Source organism: Pelodiscus sinensis, chromosome 15 (genome assembly GCF_052426305.1).
Source record: "Pelodiscus sinensis isolate ZL-2025 chromosome 15, ASM5242630v1, whole genome shotgun sequence".
Classification (NCBI taxonomy): domain Eukaryota; kingdom Metazoa; phylum Chordata; order Testudines; family Trionychidae; genus Pelodiscus; species Pelodiscus sinensis.
Window position 1 is genome coordinate 38,090,143 of NC_143066.1, and position 18,261 is coordinate 38,108,403.

The 18,261-nt window shown below is 47.3% G+C and overlaps 1 protein-coding gene across 4 annotated transcripts in view; it reads left to right on the forward strand.

Moving 5' to 3' along the window:
• LMF1 (lipase maturation factor 1) overlaps positions 1-18,261 on the forward strand; it is a 441,609-nt gene that overhangs the window by 11,267 nt on the left and 412,081 nt on the right. For 3 of the 4 annotated variants that reach the window (XM_075899803.2, XM_075899802.2, XM_014569758.4), the window contains exon 2: positions 7,296-7,605. In XM_075899803.2, coding sequence (XP_075755918.2) covers positions 7,296-7,605 — 310 coding nt within the window. Of the gene's footprint in view, positions 1-7,295; positions 7,606-18,261 lie in introns of those variants that run through there. The other variant, XM_025180933.3, reaches the window with a different exon arrangement.

The following is an 18,261-nucleotide window of genomic DNA, read 5'->3' on the forward strand; positions in this document are numbered from 1 at the left end:
GTCAGAGTAAGAAGTCCTCCGGCTCAACATTATTTTGAAATAATGGCTTGCTATGTAGACACGCATTTTGTTGTTTTGAAATAACGTCAGCTAGTCTGAAATAACGCTGCTGTGTAGACATACCCTAAAAGTGCAAAGTTTCAAAAAGTTCAATGTGTAGAAGCCAATATTTTAAGTTTCTTATGTTGTCCTGGCTGACAGTCAATTTAATTTTTTTTAAATTAATTTAACTATTTTAGTTAAAAACAATTTTAACAAAAACAAACTGGATTTAAAAAAAATGTTTAACTAAATTCAAAAGTTCATATGCTTGTTTTGTTTAAATATTATGTTTGCTGTTGAATTAAAAAATCCAGGACACAAAACATTGTTGTTTTTAGTTAAGTAAAACAATTAAATTATCTGTCTGGTGATGTTCTCCTCTTAGAGTAGAAAATCCTTCAAACATTAATGATTAACCTGTTGAATTGGAGATATTTATGAAGCCATTGGGAGGTGAACTATTTGCCTCAATTACATTTGATAAATGAAATAACCAAACAATCATTCGTTTTCTGATATAGCTTTAAAAGTAATCTGAAAAGTTTTCAGAATAAATCACTGTTTAAATGTGTATAGTGTGTACCTTCTTAAAATGAAACCTTCATCTATCTCTGAGATGTGACGAATATGTACTAAGGTTATGACAACCAACCAGAATGCACTTTTATGTAGAAAACCGTGATTAAATCGAGTCTTCCTGACTAGAGATTGAAATCATGATTTAAATCCATTTGATTTACAGGCGGCCCCTGACTTGCGACACGATTGGTTCCTGGGGTAGCATCGCAGTGGCATGTTTTCTTTACCTTCATGTTATTTGAACAAAGTAGTGAGAGAATCATTTTTTAAATAGTCATTAACTGTGGTATTAATGTCACATGGAATAAAATGAAGCATATTAAGATATCATATAGTTGTCATACAGATACCTTTATTTCAACTTTGATAAAACTACGTTGGTTGGTTTCACTTTCTGGCTTGCCTCTGCCAGCACAGCGCTGTGATGTTCGAGTTTGTAATCCCGCCCTGCAGTGTGTCAATGAACAATAAGATGTTTCATTCATTTCATTAGTACTATACAAATTGTGATTTTTAAAAAAATTCTCTTTCTGTAATAAATCGTAACTTTCAGGCCTAAACTAAATCCCACTCAACACAATAGCTTTTCCAGAATGCTTTGACAGGTCAAAGATGAAGTTGCTGTCTTAGACCCATTTGTGTAGGTAAAGTAAAACGTTTGCGTTTTGTGTAAAGATCTGTGCTCTCGGTTAATTGCTTCTTGTGGTTTGGGCTTTTTGTAGGAGTTAAGATTTTTTTTTTTAAATGGGGAGGGAGCAAGAGGGGAAAAACATAGACTCAGAATACTAGAACCCTTGTACAGCTGGGACCTGACTGGTCTGGCACACTCGGGACCTGACTGGTCCCGAATGAGGGGATTTGCCAGACCAGGGAAAGACCATCTCCTCGTAGCCTGTGCTGCCATCAGACTAGGGCTCTAGCCTATTCCCACTGCTGCTCCAACCCTGTGCCAGACCAAGAAGTCCTCGGTTAAGGGAGGTGCAACCTGTATACATGGATTTGTAGAAGTGTTTGGAACGTAATGCTCCACATCAGCTGCTAGAAGTCGGCCTTATCCTCCTTGACTCAATTGACCTTGTTATCTGTAGCCTTACTCTTGATTGGGACTCTTTTCTTATGCCTGTATATTGATACCTGCCTCTGGAATTTCCACTACATGCATTTGACGAAGTGGGTCTTTGCCCACAAAAGCTTATGCTCCAATAAATCTGTTAGTCTGTAAAGTGCCACAGGACTCCTCGTCGCTTTTGCAAATTCACACTAACACAGCTACTCCTCTGATACTTTTGCGCCTTTGTTTGGCTCTAGGTGTCCAGTCGTTTGCTCCCATAGCTGGTTAAGTTGGAGAGCGCTGGACTCCATCTTGGGGATGGAGCGGGCGGGGGGGGGGGGTATGTGTCACAGTTGAGGAAGATGGGAAGCCTCACAGTCATGCTCCCAGATGACTGGTCTACTAGTGAATTTTAGTATCTTATACCTGTATATATGTAAAGCCGACAGACCCAGCTTGTGGGCAGATGGGATTGAACCTGCGACCTTAGGGGCCAAAGCCATGAGCCTCCTACTGCATGAGCTAAAAGCCAACTATCTCTCAGCTAAGCCTGTAGCACAAACTTCACTCTCCTTTTCTCAGTGGTTTCAGTGCCACACACGTATGTGCTTTATCTTCAGGTAGACCAGTGTTTCTTAAACTGTGTCCCGCAGTGCACCACAGTCGGAGGTGTGCCGCGGAGAATAACAGTTCAAAATAGCCACTCTTAAAGGGGCAGTGTTTTTCTCAATAGCTTTCCCCCAACTTTTTTTTTCTCAACAAAAAATCCTTGGTGTTCCTCATAAAAAGTTATTGTTTGGTGTTCCTTGGTCTTAAAAAGTTTAAGAAACACTGAGGTAGACCGAGGATTATATAGCTTCTGAGTAGCCTTTTGGCTAAGAGCATGTGGACTTGTTGTCTATTGATTGCCTTCTAGTAGTAGTTCTAATTAGAGTACTTAGTGCAGGAAGTGAGTGTTGGAAGAATCGGAAATCTGAACAGGAAGTTGAATATAATGGTATCCAGAGCTATCCTGTCCATAGGATGTTTTGGGATGGCCACCTCCGGCCCCGCACTTTGGGGGGCCCTATAGCGGCTGCCTCAACTGTGTAATGGATGGGAGGGACCCCGGGGATTATGGGGTCTGGCACGGGGTGGCGCTGGGGTTGCTCCCCCTCTTCCTGACACTCCTGGGCAGTTGCACTCTGTTTTTCCGTGGCAGCCGGAAGTAGAGCGTTCCAGCCCTAGCATGCTCCACTTCCTGCCACCACTGAGAAGCAGGGTACAGCGGGCTGTGAGGGTGGCACAGTGGGGCAGGGTGCATCAGGCTGCTGGGCGGCTCTGGCTTTCCACCATCTTGGTTAGTGCAGGAGAGGGCAGATACCTCTGCTGCTGTCTCATGCCAGACCTTGTAACCCCTGAACTGTGTTGCTCAGGGGAGGAACAAGGGGCGGGGCTTGGGTGGAGCAGAGGCAGGGTGGGGGCGGGGCCTGCATCAGGGGAGTTACCCTGGGCCCTGCATCAGGGGAGTTACCAGGCCCCACATCTTCCTAGGGTCAGCCTTGATTGTGTGTTGTGGGAAGAATAAAGTCTGGCGGATTGTATGCAGCAAACTGCAAGATCTGTGCCTTTCCGTATATGTCTCTGTAAACGTAGGCCTATGCGGTATTCCACGCCTGCGGATAATGCGCTGATCTAGTGGTGACATGGATCTTCATAGCTGGGAGGTGTGATAAATGGACTGACATTTCGGAGGCGATGTAAGCACTTATCTGGGGAAGATGAGTTTTTAACCAAGTTTTTAGAAAACTTGCTAATGCAAATTGGTTGCAAAATTGTTACGGAGTTCCAGAAATACAAACGCTTGTTTAAAAGAAATCTTTATTTCATGAGAAGGTCCCTCCCCAAACTGTACAATCCTTAGATATGCAATTCATGCCAACTTATAATAGATCTGTGCTGCTTTTAAACTTAAATACCCCGTACAATATTCTGCATAGATAGTGTATACTTTTCTTCAATTGCTGCAGTATATATTTTTCCTAATTTACCCTTTCCTTGTTTATCTTGCTTACAGTGCAGGGGCCTAATTTAGATGTTTTCCTAAACTGATTAGCAGTTATGGGTCGGGGTAACAGTTTGTGCAGTGTTTAGAGGTAAATTTGATTAGCACTTTTTGAAAACTGTGCAGCAAATTGCACTACTAATCAAGGTAAATCAGACCATGAAGGGTTTTTTTTAAAGGCAGGGAAAATTTTTTTTAAACCAAAGCAAATATATTAAGTTGTCTCACGTTGGGGAGCATTATAATCCTACTGGTTTCGGGTGCTGAATCTTTTAGTTTTACAGTTCTGAGAAGAGCTTTGGTTTAAAAAAAGCCAGCATAAGAAATACTTTTAATATATATATATTTAAATTTTAGGTTATTTAGCTTACTGTCATCAGAAGCCATACTGGCGTTACGGCCAGTATGTCCCTTCCTTCTCTCTTCTAGCTATACTCTAATGAAATGTTCTGTTTCTCTTTATCCATTTTTGTACAAAATAGTTCTCAAGGTCTTGATTCAGAACCTATTGAAGTCAATGGCAAGCCCTCAGTTAACTTCCAATAGGCCCTTAGTACTCATTCAAGAAATATAAGAAAATAAATGAGGGTGTAATGCCAGAATGATGGCTTTAAAAGGGACTAACCAAAATGCCACTGGACAGCGTTGTGTGTGCTTGAGGGGAGATGGTGTTGTATTTTGGAAATTATTGATCGGAACTGTTTCTTTGCTTCTCAAATGAGTAGTGGATTTAGTTTAAGTCTCAAATATCAATTGAGGACGAGGTTCAAAGCTGAAAGGTTTGAGTGCAGACACTGGTGCGTGTCAAGAGCCTGATGCTATGAGTTGTTGAGTACTTCTGGACTGGCTGCAGCATCCCACACCTGGATTTTTCCTGCCGGAAGATGGGTTGTACACTGACTCCAACCTTCATGCTGCTATGAGTCTTCTGAAGGATGAGACTTTGAGAAGCAACTTGGAAGCTCCGGTGTCTGATTTCAGTGCTAACCCCAGGTGCTCTTTACTCACACAGCTCATGGAGATTCACAAAGTTGGCAAATATCACTGGCCCCTTTTTACAACAGGTAGTGGGGTTGGTGTTTCTGTGTAATTGATGCACAAAGGGAGGGAGTTGCAGAGTGCAATTTAGAACCCAGACCACCAGAATCTCAGGACAGGTCTATACTAACCTGGAAAGTCAACTTAAGAGATGCAACTCTAGCTACGTAAATAATGTAGCTGGAGTTGATGTATCTAGGGCCGAATTTTTCCAGTGGCCCCACATGGAGGATCTGTGCTGAGGATATAAATAGAGGATTGATGCTGTGGAGATCGATCTTCCGGCATTCGATTTAGCAGGTCTAGTAAAGGCCCTCTAAATCTAACACTGACGGTGCCCCCATCAACTCCAGAAAGCTGTAAGGAGTAAGAAACTCTCCCATCGACTTCCCTTACTCCTTGCAGCTTTCTGGAGTCGATGGGGGCACCGTCAGTGTTTGATTTAGTGGGCCTTTACTAGACCTGCTAAATCGAATGCCGGAAGATCGATCTTCACAGCATCAATCCTCCATTTATATCCTCAGCACAGATCCTCCATTTAGCATAGATACTGAAATAACAAATTCCTCCAGGTTTGCAAACTTCTGATGCAAGCCCCACTATTCCGACCCTCTGAACGATGGCATAGTTTGAATTCCATCCTCGATATAGTGATTGAGGTCCAATTAAATCTCCAGGTCTCAGTGCTTCCACATTTTAGCAAGCCGTGGTTTCACATCCGGGATTTTCAGGGGGAACCTGAAAAATAGCACAGTGAGTGCAGTTGCATTTACCGACATCAGGATTAATGCATGCATTTGTTTTTAGATATGTTGCTGTCAATGGACATAAAAATTGCTCTCCCACCATGGCTTCCCTTAAGAGGGGGAAAATAATCAGGAGTGTAACATTGTGTAAGTCTTCAAGTGACGTGGCCAGTAATCGGATAATGCTCGGAACAGGGGCAAATTAACTATTGGGAGTGAAATAGATGAAGTCTAATCACGAAATGTTGGCCCTCCTCATTTCTCTGACAGAGGAGATTACTGAAGTTACAAACTGCAAGCTGGTAACTGGAGGAGATTCCTAAAATATGAGATAATTCCTAGAAACTGACCGACTTTCTCTGCAGTACATCAAATTCTAGGTCTATGATCTGTAATTAAATTGCTTCTATGTTGTTAAAAAAAGCATCTGGCTGTTCTTAGATTGTCCCGCTTAAGGATGTAGAATATTATAAGTGGGAGAGCTGTCGTGACATGTAGAAATAGCAATTTCGAGGACAAGAAAATATTAAGTCTTTACATTTTGAACATGCCAGTCTGTGAGAGGCTGTGGGAGTCCAACCCATGGCATAACTACTGTCTCTTACTACTGAAACAGTTGCATTTTTTTGAGCATTAAATGTCAGATGGCCAAATTGACTTGACGCACCCTCATTACTGAATGTCATCTCATGAGCCTGCACATTCATGTAGCAAAGTATTTTTAAATATGTTCTGTGAAAGAAAATTCCAGTGTTTTGGCGGGTTTATGCTGATGATACACACCACTTTTTTCCAACGCTAGACTATAATAGGTGCCTTTTTTCCAACGCTAGACTATAATACCGCAAATAGAACCTCTTGTCTATGAGTGTGGGTTAAGTATTTCCCTGGACATGAGAAAACTGGTGCTGGTGACTAGGGAGATGTTGAGTATTCTCCATACAGTATTTTGAATGTTACCTTCGGATAATGAAAACGTCTTGGGTGAAAGTAGGAGAAGAGGATGGTGCGACTGTCCCTCTCCTGTGAAAAACACTGGGGTGTTGTTTGTCCTCTCCCTGGCTTGGGGAAGTGAAGCTTCCCTACCTTGAGAGCTCCCCTCCTGTCATGTTCTCCTTTACCGACGGTTGTGTAAAACTTTTCTTTTGAAACCCTTGGACAGAAGATGCTATGCAAGTGCAAAAGAATATCACTTGCTCCCTATGTCTGCACGTGCTGTTTCTGTATAGATTTAGCCAGTGGCTGGTTCTAGCAACTAATGAAATATCTATCTTAGAGAAAAGTGTTTCCCTCAAAAAAGACTCTGCGAGAATTCCCTATGTTAAAGGGGACAGTGCTTAGGGGAGCCATAGAACGCTAGAACTGGACGGTATCTCGAGAGGTCATCAAGTCCACTCCCTGCCATCAGGGCAGGACCAAGCACTATCTAGATCATCCATAATGGATGTCTGTCCAACTTGCTCTTAAATATCTCCAGTGTTGGAGATTCCACAACCTCCCTGGGCAATTTATTCCCGTGTTTAACCACCCTGACAGTTAGGAAGTTCTTCCTAATGTCCAACCTAAACCTCCCTTGCTGCAATTTAAGCCCATTGCTTCTTGTCCTACCATCAGAGGTCCAATGAGAACAATTTTTCTCCCTCCTCCTTGTAGCACCAGTAGTATACTACTGGAGAGAAGGAGGCGTTAATGCATGCCTTTCCAGAATACAGATACACCTCTGCCATGCTGAGCTTGAAAGATATCCTGCGATGGATTTAAAGATCTTTTCATTTTTGTTTTTTTTTTCTCCTAGTTGTCGCTTTTTTGGTGGCTTACCATCAAAACAAGCAGTTGATTGGGGAGAAGGGACTGCTGCCGTGTAAGCTCTACTTGCAGAACGTTAAACGGTATTTCAAAGGAAAGATTAACCTGGATTCCTTGAGCTATGCCCCAACGATTATCTGGTTCCTGGACTGGTCTGATATGGACAGCACCCTGGACTGCCTTGCTGGCCTTGGCTTGGGAGTTGCAGCGTACGTGTTGGTCACTGGATGTGCAAACATGATCCTCATGGGCATTCTGTGGATTCTCTACCTCTCGTTGGTGAACGTGGGACAGATCTGGTAGGTTGACAAGCTTTCTCCTCTGGTTTTCTCTTTGTAATGTTTCACCGTGCATTGTATGAATAAGCTTTTGTGTTCCTGAAAGATTGAGGCATGGTAATTACATTGACTATTACAGTGGAGTAATACCATTCGTTTTAGCAGAGTGCCTCGTGATTGACATCAATGTGAGTAAGAACAGAATCAGGCCAGTAATGTAACTGTAGTATTGTATAAGTTTTGTTAACTGGCATTCTTGGGGAATGGGCGTTGTTGGTTTATCAGATGTGCTGGTTACGCAAGCTTTACACCGATGGTTCATGAATTTTTCACTGTACACTAGCTATAGTTACAGGCTGGGTTAGATAATATCCAATAATGGTATTCTGCGCAGAAGCATGATACAAACAAACTTTACTGCCACGAGTTTACAAACTGGACTTCTGCAAGCACTGGGAAAAATCGAAAAACGAAGCTGGATGGCTATCGGAATTTTTCCGGTTAATTGAAGGGGGAATTGTATTGCCATCTATGACAGATGCCTGTTAACCGAGTTTGCCGGATATTAAACTGCTGGAGAACACAGCTTGTCCTGGACAGGGTATCCTTGCAGTAGAATATATTCTTTCCTCACGCTAGCTATTCAACTCATTAGCTTTGTTCTGAGCAAGATTATTCTTTCCTTTAAAGCCGGATCAGTGCCAGCCACAGATTATAGCATGTGTTCTCTGTGCCCGTTTCAAACAAAATAGAAACCACTCAATGTCTTAAATATAAGGGAAGGTGGAAAGGATTGTTGCCTGATCTCCTTAGTTAGTTCTGAAGGTATTACTACCAAATTCAGTGACCTCTCTGCCCTGCAGCGTTGGACATCATGTTTGCACTTGGACATCATGGGATGTACTCATTAATGTAGCACTGGATAAAATTAGTGTCAGTAATGATGCTCACCCTGATAAACTAAAAACTGTAACCTGTACAGGTTGGAAATTAAATCCCAGTGAGGAAAATAGAAAGGAGCATAAACTCTGTCAAATTAAGTGTAAACATATACAGTAAAACTCCAATTGTCCGGCATCCAGTGGTCCGGCACTCCTGATAGTCTGGCACCAACTGGAACCTGGAAGTGCTCCAGCCAGCCGGACAGTTGGAGCTCCTGTGAGCCCTATGCGCGTTCATGGGTCGGGAAAGGGAAGGGGAGGAAAGGGGAAGGGGATTATACCTCTGTGACGGGTCTGACGGACCGCACTGCATCTGGCCGGTGGGCGGGGAACGGCGCGGCGAGGGGCGAACCCTCCACCGTTTTGCAGGGAGGCATGGGAAGCCCCGTGCAGCTGCCGGCGACAGGCCAGCTGGGGCTGCAAGTGGCAGCGGCGGACTTGGGGAAGCGGCGAGGCAGAGTAGCTGGGGTGCTGCCGGGTTGGTCTCGCGGCGCAGCTCAGGTGAGGGGTGGTGCTACGGGACCAACCTGGCAGCACCCCAGCTGCTCTCCTCAGCCGCTTCCCCAAGTCCACCACTGCCGCTTGCAGCCCCAGCTGGCCTGTCGCCGGCGGCTGCCCCTTCCCCCGCCCCCCTGCAAAATGGCGGAGGGTTCGCCCCTTGCCGCCCCTTTCCCCGCTGACCCCTCCCCCGCCAGTCACAGTGCGGTCCTGACAGACCCGTCACAGCCCCCCCGCCAGAGTACCTCCTGATACTCCGGCATATCCGATAATCCGGCAGCCCCTGGGTCCCAAAGGTGCCAGATTATCGGAAGTCGACTGGACGATGGAGATGCTAAAGAAGCACTCAAAGATGATAAGGTCATTGCAGAGAAACTAAATGAATTCTTTGCTTTGGTCTTCACGGCTGAGGATGCGAGGGAGATTCCCAAACCTGAGCCATTCTTTTTAGGTGACAAATCTGAGGAACTGTCCCTGACTGAGGTGTCATTAGAGGAGGTTTTGGCACAAATTGATAAATGTAACAGTAAGAAGGCACCAGTACCAGATGACCAGGTGGCATTCACTCAAGAGTTTAGAAAGAACTGAAATGTGAAATTGCAGAACTATTAACTGTGGTTTGTAACTTATCCTTTAAATCAGCTTCTGTACCTAATGACTGGAAGATAGCTAATGCGATGCCAATATTTAAAAAGGGCTCTAGAGGTGATCCTGGCAATTATAGACCAGCAAGTCTAATGTCAGTACTGGGCAAATTAGTTGAAACTATAGTAAAGAATAAAATTGTCAGACACATAGATGAACATAATATGTTGCGGAAAAGTCAACATGGTTTCTGTAAAGGGAAATCATGCCTTACTAATCTTTGGGTAACGTTCTGCCAAGAATAAATCTGGCTGCAGTTTAAATGTTGCCCGGGGTCTACTGTTGGGTTTTTCCCAGTCTTTTATGGCAAAGAGGGGGGGGGTGTTGTACATGGGTGGGAGGGGTGGGGACTTTTTTCCCCCAGTAATGGTTGGAACCACAACCACAGCCCCGCAGACTTGATCCAAATGTCTCTTCCTGAGTGGGTGGATGGTACGGGCATTCATGGCCAAGTGTTAGGTCCCACTGCGCCCTGGAAGACAATCGTCTCAGAGGAATGTAAGCCAAGCCCAGAGTTTGCCTTCTGCGGATGCTGTGGTTTGCAGGAATTGCCTCCTGATTTTTGAGATAAGTTTGTACTTTGCTTTGTTTTGCTAGTTCATTCGCCGCTTGTCGGCGACCCTGTCATACACACACAGGTAATTTATGGCATATGGTCGAATGGACTGAGTTAATGGGGGCAGGGGAGGAAAATAGGTGTTGTCTCAATTTCATTTCAGCTTAGTTATGGCACGAACTGCATGGAGCAGGAAATTGGGCTCCTGTTGTTGAGGGGTGGGGGAAATCAAAGCGGCCCAGTGCTGCAGTTCATTCAACCACGGCCGCATTTTTCATTCGATTCTATGCTGCGTGGTCAAACCCACATTGTCATTGTGCACCCACTGTGACCTTCCGTTCCCCAGGGAAGCCGATGCCGGGTGCCGGGGTGTTTCCGATGCATTGCAGGATCAGGGAGGGGGGAATTGAACCGATTTCCTCTCTCCACCCTCCCCACCCCCAAGATGTGAAGAATTCGTGTGATGCACAGTATAGACCTTGTGCCTGCTGAAACGAAACGGATTTTGCCTTTGACCTCAGTGGAAGCAAAGTCAGGCCTTATAACGGCTGCTAGCCAGTTGTAGTCAGAGGGGCTCTGTTTACAAAACCATAAGTGCTCTCTTTTTTTTGTAGACAGTTACAGGGATGTCATTTTCTCTTGGGTGGGTCCTGCCGTGGTCTTGCCTCAGTTTCCCCATCTTGGACTTGGCCCTCTGGTGAAGCCATTCTAGTTCGTTCCTTCAGGGGTGCACCACTCCAAAACAACCACTAAACTGGATTCAGCCTCGCCTTCAGGAGGAGCAGCGTCCCTCCTCTGAGTCAGGTCTTTTCTGCCCACCCTCTGGACTCAGCTTTCACCTTTCCTGGCTCTTTTTTGTCTTTTCCCTCGGCAAATCCGGGGCTGTTTTGGGTTGCTCTCTGGTCTCTTTTGGGCAGCCACACCCAGGCCTTCTTGCCTAGAATCTTCCATGGGCCTTTATCTGCTTTATCACCCCTATTGTAGGCCGGGGTGGGCAATAATTTTTGGCCGGGGGCCACTTCCAAAATGTTTGAAGTGGCCCTGGGCTGCCCCGGAAGGGGCGGGGCCTAAAACAGAAGGGGCGGGGCCATGATGCTTCCCAGCTCCCCCACCCTCAGACCATGATTGGTCTGGGGGTAGGGGAGCCCCTTTGCCCCTCCCATTAAGCACCCATGCCCTTGGCAAGGCAGGAAGAGGCTTAACACGCTCCCCCACCCCAGGCCAATTAGGGCCTGGGGGTGGGGGAAGCGCACGAAGTTTCCTCCGCCCTGCCAGGAGCATGTAGCGCTTTGAAGCGCCGCGCACACCTGGCAGGGTGGGAGGAGACTTCATGAGCTCCTCCGCCCCCTCAAGTCCTGATTGGCCTGGGGGCGGGAGGAGCGCGCGAAGTTTCCTCAGCCCTACCCCCTCCCTGAGAGGAGTGCACAACCCTTTAGCCCACCCCTGCTGTAGGCCAACGCTGCACAGTGGGGCGGTCTGGGGCTAGTGGAACTGGGCTGGACTGGCCCAAGGCCTCTGGCCCCTAGCGGGCTAGGACCCCAGTTCCACAAGAAAACCGTTAACTTCAGGAATTACTTTAGGGGACTGGGTGTGTAAGAGGAACTGGCATCTTTTCTTATGTCCTGGGTGGGTTCCTGACAGGTACGGGGCAGTGTGAAACATAGTCCCAGGCAGGTCGTGGTTGGTTACAAACGTGCAATGTCTCTCATTGTGCCACTGTTCCACGTGTGCCACAGAAACGTGGTTTCTTCGCTGTTTTTTTAAAACTAAATAATTCAGAAATAACCATGAAGCTTAGCTTATAGCCTGTTATTTGAAACGAGAAGATTTCCCTGCCTGGCTCGGGTCCTTAACTCAACTATGCTTTTTCTTCATTGAAATCATTGCTCTGAGGTGGGTCTGGGGAGGAGGGGTTCAGGGTGCAGGCTGCCCTGGGGAGACAGGACAACCTCAGCCCCCTCTCACCATAGCAGCTTGGGGCCAAGTGAGGAGAGGTGCATGTCCCCTGGCAGGAGGACAGACACACAAACAGACAAACTCTCTGAAATATATAGTAGATAGCTGTCTCTTTCTCCACTCCACTGGCCCAATGGGGCTATAGCTGTCCCAGCCCCCATCTCTGGCTCCTTTTCTGCCCCTCCCGGTGGTCATTCTGAAGTATAACTGGCCCTCCTACCAGGCCCCTCCCTTTTCATTTTATGAGAAGCAATTGAATTCCAGGCACATCCCATTGTCCTGGCTCAACCAAACCGTTACCTTGCTTTAAGTCGTGATAAGAAGAAGCTGCCTACCGAATTTGGGGTTCCTCACTCTTACCGAGAAATTCTTGAACAAACGGACTCGCAGACATTTTTAAAATATATGGTAAGATAGAGGAAGGAACCTCACAGCAAGTCCCTGCATGGAAAAATGTTTGTGCACCCTCCACCTTTTGGGGACACAGTGTGTTTCACCCTTGGAACTTGGCAGGTTGTGGGAAGTTTGGGGAGAGGGGTTGATAAGATGCTTAGGGGGGAGAATCCAGAGACTCTAAGAAGGATTCTTCTGTGAGTCTTCTCCCAAGACTGACGTTGCTAGGTCCCCAATAGGAGTTGTGTGATAGTTTCTCAAACCAGTGTCTCTGGGTGCTTTTATGCCATCGTTTCTCATTGCGGTGTTTATGAATCACCTGGCACCAACTGTCAGCCCAGTATCCTGTCTCTGATAAGACGGGCCTGTGGTCTATCAACTCCTATGAGATGGTTGATTCGGAAGGCATTTTAAGGGGGATACTGAATTCTAAAGAGGGATACAATTTGCTGGTACTCTACGCCAGCACGGGACAATTTATTCTTTATATGTCCTTTTTACAAAAAAATTGAAATTTTAAATGTGTCTCTTTGTTTTGGGTTGTAGTCTTCAGACATTGTTGACCGAGTGACTCTTTCAACTGCGGTCCAGCTGGCTTGTGCTCTGGATACAGAGGGAACTTCAGTAGAGTAGTTGTCTCTTTGGGTATGTCTATACTACCACCCTAGTTCGAACTAGGGTGGTTAATGTAGGCAACCGGAGTTGCAAATGAAGCCCGGAGGAGTACAGGTAGTTCGGAATAGGAAGCCTAATCCGAACTACCTAGTTCGTGCCGCGTGTAGCCGTGGGCACGGAGTCCGAACTAGCGGACATTTAAAAATGGCGGCGCCCGGCAACGTGCAAATGAAGCCCGAGAAATTCAAATCCCGGGCTTCATTTGCAACTCGGGTTGCCTACATTAACCACCCTAGTTCGAACTAGGGTGGTAGTGTAGACATACCCTTTGAAAGGCAGGAAGGCATCGGTCGCATGCACTAGGTGTACTAGACGTCCATTTCTTTGAAATACAGTGGCTGGAGAGTGTTGTGTTCCAGGAGAAGTTCGCTATGATAACACAGTAGAGCAGCGATGGGCAACCCAGGCTTTTGAGTGGTTGGCATGAGTGAACTTCCTCATCTCAGCGGGCCACAACATTGTCCTAACCATGACGGTCTTCCAAGATAAGAGTAGTTTTGCTCGCTGTGCATGTGTACCTAGAGTATGTGAGGTGTGCGGACACAGAGAGGGCGCATGACGCTCAGAATCCATGTTGTGTGCAATCTGCACATACCTGCCTTCACGTGCTCTGGCTTTGGGTGTGTGCCGCTTTAGAAATACCGGTAGGAGAACCACTACATGGTGGGAAACCACCGGAATCTGGCAACCCTATGCATGGACAACGATCAACAAAATATTTTGCAGGCTGCACATAGAACCCTGATGGGCTGCTTGTGACCTGCGGGCTGCAGGTTACCCACCACTGTAATGGAGGAAGAGTTAGAGGCCTTTACGTGCAGCGTGAACATCTCTCATCGTCTGTGGTAGAAATGGCTTAAACCAAATGATCAGGAGAAAGCTCGCTGGCTGGTTTAGGAAATGGGTAATAGCAATAGGAAACGGAGCAGGGATGTTAAATTTAGTTTCATCAACTAATTGACTAGTCGATAGATTTTCCATCAACTAGTCAATTAGTCGATAAGCAGGGGAGCCGCGGCGGGATTAGCTCCCGGCTCTGGTAGCTAACCCCGCAGTGGTTCTGCCTTTTAAATGTATTAAGAGCCAGCAGGCTCTTTGTACACTTTAAAAAGCAGAGGCGCTGCATCTGGGACTGGGCGCGAACTGGGAATTGGCTTGTGCCTGGTCCCTGCTACCCCTTCACCCCCGCCTCCCCTGCGCCCCATGGAGACAGTGCTGGGTGGAAACGGCTTTTAGGCTGGCTCCCCCCAGTACCAGCTCCTGCTCCCCTCGATCCCCACTGCATCTGATAGAGGCAGCCAGGGTTGTGTGTATGTGTGTGAGACTAGTCGACTATCTGATAAGCTTTTGCTAGTCGACTAGTCGCTTACATCCCTGAAACGGCGTCCATCTTTGTGGGGTGCCCAGTGCTGGTGATGGTCTCTGAAAATGGTGGGCCTCAACCCAGTTGCTAGAGGATGGCTTGTGTTGTCAGACAAAGGGAAGGACCTTTTGGCAGTCTAAGTGAGGGTATGTCTACGCTACCCCGCTAGTTCGAACTAGCGGGGTAATGTAGGCGTACCGCACTTGCAAATGAAGCCCGGGATTTGAATTTCCCGGGCTTCATTTGCATAAACTGGGCGCCGCCATTTTTAAATCCCTGCTCGTTCGAACCCCGTGCCGCGTGTAGAACGCTGGTGGGGTTTAAGATTTAATTTAATTTCTGGTTTCTGTTACTTCCTGGAACTCTGCCACTGTTCTAGCTTCAACCTGAAGTTACTGACACTGCTGTTAAGGCATGAGAAGGTTTGGGGCCTCTGCTTGTAGTTGGATACGCTGCCTGTGATTCCCAGGATACGGAATCGGATTTGTGAATTTTAAAACCACGCATTGACCTGGAACAAAATACTTAACTTTGTCAGCCTGCTGGGGCAATGCTTGTGGACTCTCTCTTAAACAGTGCATTTGGGGTGTTGAGTTCCCTAGTCTGGCATTCGCCACAACAAATGTGTTAATTTCAGGGATGGTTAAATGTATGGCCAAGGATGAATCCTTGCTAGCCAGACACTCCCCAAGTTACAAACACCCCCCTCCCCACACACAAGCTCATCTACAGCCTTGGCGTACAGGCAAGAGGCATATGTGACGGTGAGCAACGCCAGGGCTGGCTGGAGGACTTTGAAGCGGAAACTGCTGCTTCTCTCCAGTCGCTGGCTGCATGGCCCCCCAATCCCTCTCTCCCCCCCCCCCCCCCGGAGTCCTCTGGGCAGCACTCACGCCACTCGCCACCTCCTGGCGAGTGGGGGGCTGGGTGCAACTCCGGGGGGAGGGAGAGATGGGGGGCTGACCACAGGAGCTGGTGCAGAGCCCTTGGGAGAAGGGGGGTGAGGAGACTGGGAAATGCTCAGAAGACCCCTTCAGAATCCCCACCCAGCTCTTCACCCTCCTCAAATCAAACCTGCCTCTCCTCGAGCACCAGCTTTCGAGATTAAATACCCTCCCACCCAAGTGTGGGCTAGCCTGGGACTCTGACTGCCATTTATAACACTGTGTTCCGAGTTCCAAACAACCGACTTACCGATGACCTTTTGGGACAGCCCGTCTGGCAGCTGGGGATTTAAAAACGCAACCTGATAAGGGACCTTTATCACTAGAGTCACTCTGGTGACTTTGCACCCAGGTCACGTATACAGTCACTTGTTATCCGGGAGTAATCCACTAGTGTCTGAGGGTATGTCTACACTACCCCGCTAGTTCGAACTAGCGGGGTAATGTAGGCATACCGCAATTGCAAATGAAGCCCGGGATTTGAATTTCCCGGGCTTCATTTGCATAAGCCGGGCGCCGCCATTTTTAAAACCCCGCTCGTTCGAACCCTGTGCCGTGCGGCTACACGCGCCACAAACTAGGTAGTTCGAACGAGGAGTAACGGTAGTTCGAACTAGGAAGCCTAGTTCGAACTACCTAGTTCGTGGCGCGTGTAGCCGCGCGGCACGGGGTTCGAACCAGCGGGGATTTAAAAATGGCGGCGCCCCGCTTATGCAAATGAAGCCCGGGAAATTCAAATCCCGGGCTTCATTTGCAATTGCGGTATGCCTACATTACCCCGCTAGTTTGAACTAGCGGGGTAGTGTAGACATACCCTGATTGAGTGGACTGGGAATGTGCATACTTCTGGGAGGGGAACCTTTTTTGCGTTGGAGGCCACTGACCCACAGAAGAATCATTCGGGGCCACACGCAAGTGAGGGGAAAAAAATTCAAACCCAAACCCTCACTGGTGTAGCCCCTTACTGAGAAGAAAGACACTTCCCATGTGACCCTCACACCCCAGAGCCTAGGGGCCCCCCGCCTAATAGATTTTGTGTGCTTCAGCCCCACCCTGGGGCCGTGTAGGGGGCTGGAGCACCTGTGCGGGGTCCCCAATGCTGGGTTGGCCCTGAGCCTCGGGGGCCAAATCCTGCCCCCAGGTTTTAGGTTCACTCTCGTATCCGATGCTCAAAGAGCCCGCGCTCTTGTTTGTTTGTTCCCTCCGACATGCTTTGACGTCATCCTTTGAAAGAGAACGAGGCTAAACAGAATCTAAAAATCTGCCAATGAAATGAAAGATGAAGTAGGTGACTCATGAGTTGGTTGGAGGGACCCATGTTGACAGCGAAGAGGTTGAACCTCTCTAGTCCAGCACTCTCTGGTCCAGCAACAGCCATGATCCGCCGTGATGTTACTTAGCCAAACGTCCACGTTTCATGGTAGTGGCCAAGTTTCCCGTGGTCCCACAAAGTTTGTTTCCATCCTGGCTCTCAGTGTTCTGTGCTGTTCTAATTGATCCCTAAATGTCCTCTAACAGCCCAGCAAGCAGTGGAAGTGTTGGTAATGTTGCTAGACACTATTGATCTCCCATGGTCCGGAAAATTCCCTCATTCAGAACCGGTCCGGAAGGGTGCCGGATTAGAGAGGTTTAACCTGTAGTATTTTATTTAATGGTACACTGTATCCCTGATTTCAGGGACATGCTGCCCACTTAGTTTTTGTTGGGAGAAAAAATAAAAATGCTGTTGAACCAGCTAAAGAATTGGAGAGGGTGTGGGTGTATGAAAAACCCTCAATATTTTCCATCCTTTCTTTCTGGTCCAGATGTCCTAGGTTCAAACATTCCATTATATGAAGACTGCTGCTGCGCATATTCATGGTAAATAATGAGGAAGACTGGTCAGTTACAGGTTGGACCTTCCTGGTCCTGCACCCTTGGGACCTGACTGGTCCCGGATGAGAGATTCTGCCGGCCAAGAGAGGTCATTTCTGGCCTTCCTCCCGTTGGCCTCACTGGCCTTCCCGGCTCCCCCAACAGCCCAGCTTGGTTGGGTGCCGTGCTTCCTGTCCCTGTCTCTGACTGACTCAATACAGCTGTGCCACTGCTAGTCTCCACGGCTTTCCCCTCCCCCTCCAGCCCAGCTGGGCTGCCTGCCTGGACTCTCTGATCCTGGAACATCCATGGTCCTGCCATTGAATGCTGGTTTATAGAGGTGCAACTTGTAATACAGAGCAATCTGGATTGCTGGCTAAGATGCAAAGCCACACACATTTCAGTGTAGCCGAATGTACAGTCAGACATCTGGCAACCAAGAATGCAAGAGGGACTCTATCCTGTGAATCCGAGACTCTGAAAGAGACTTGGGGTGGGTCGCGTTAATTGTTAGAGCTACGCTGTGGCCTCAAGGGCTAACGAGATCCTTGCTGAATAAATATGGGCAGAAAGGTTGTAATCCATCTGTATTTGGGCCCTGGCGTGTGGAATACTGTGTGCAGTTCTGGTGTCCAGACGGCAAGGAATGGATTGAAAAACTGGAGCGTTCAGAGAATGAGGAAAGGTTTGAAAAACAGGCCTGAGAGTGAAAGACTCAAGGAGGTCAAGTTGTCTGTCAAAGAGAAGGTTGAAGGGAGGGGCGGGGTGACTTGATTAGTACTAGCTTGACACTAGACGCCTCTTTAAGTTAGCAGTTGTGTAAACTCGGACCTCTTCAATCTGGCAACCCTG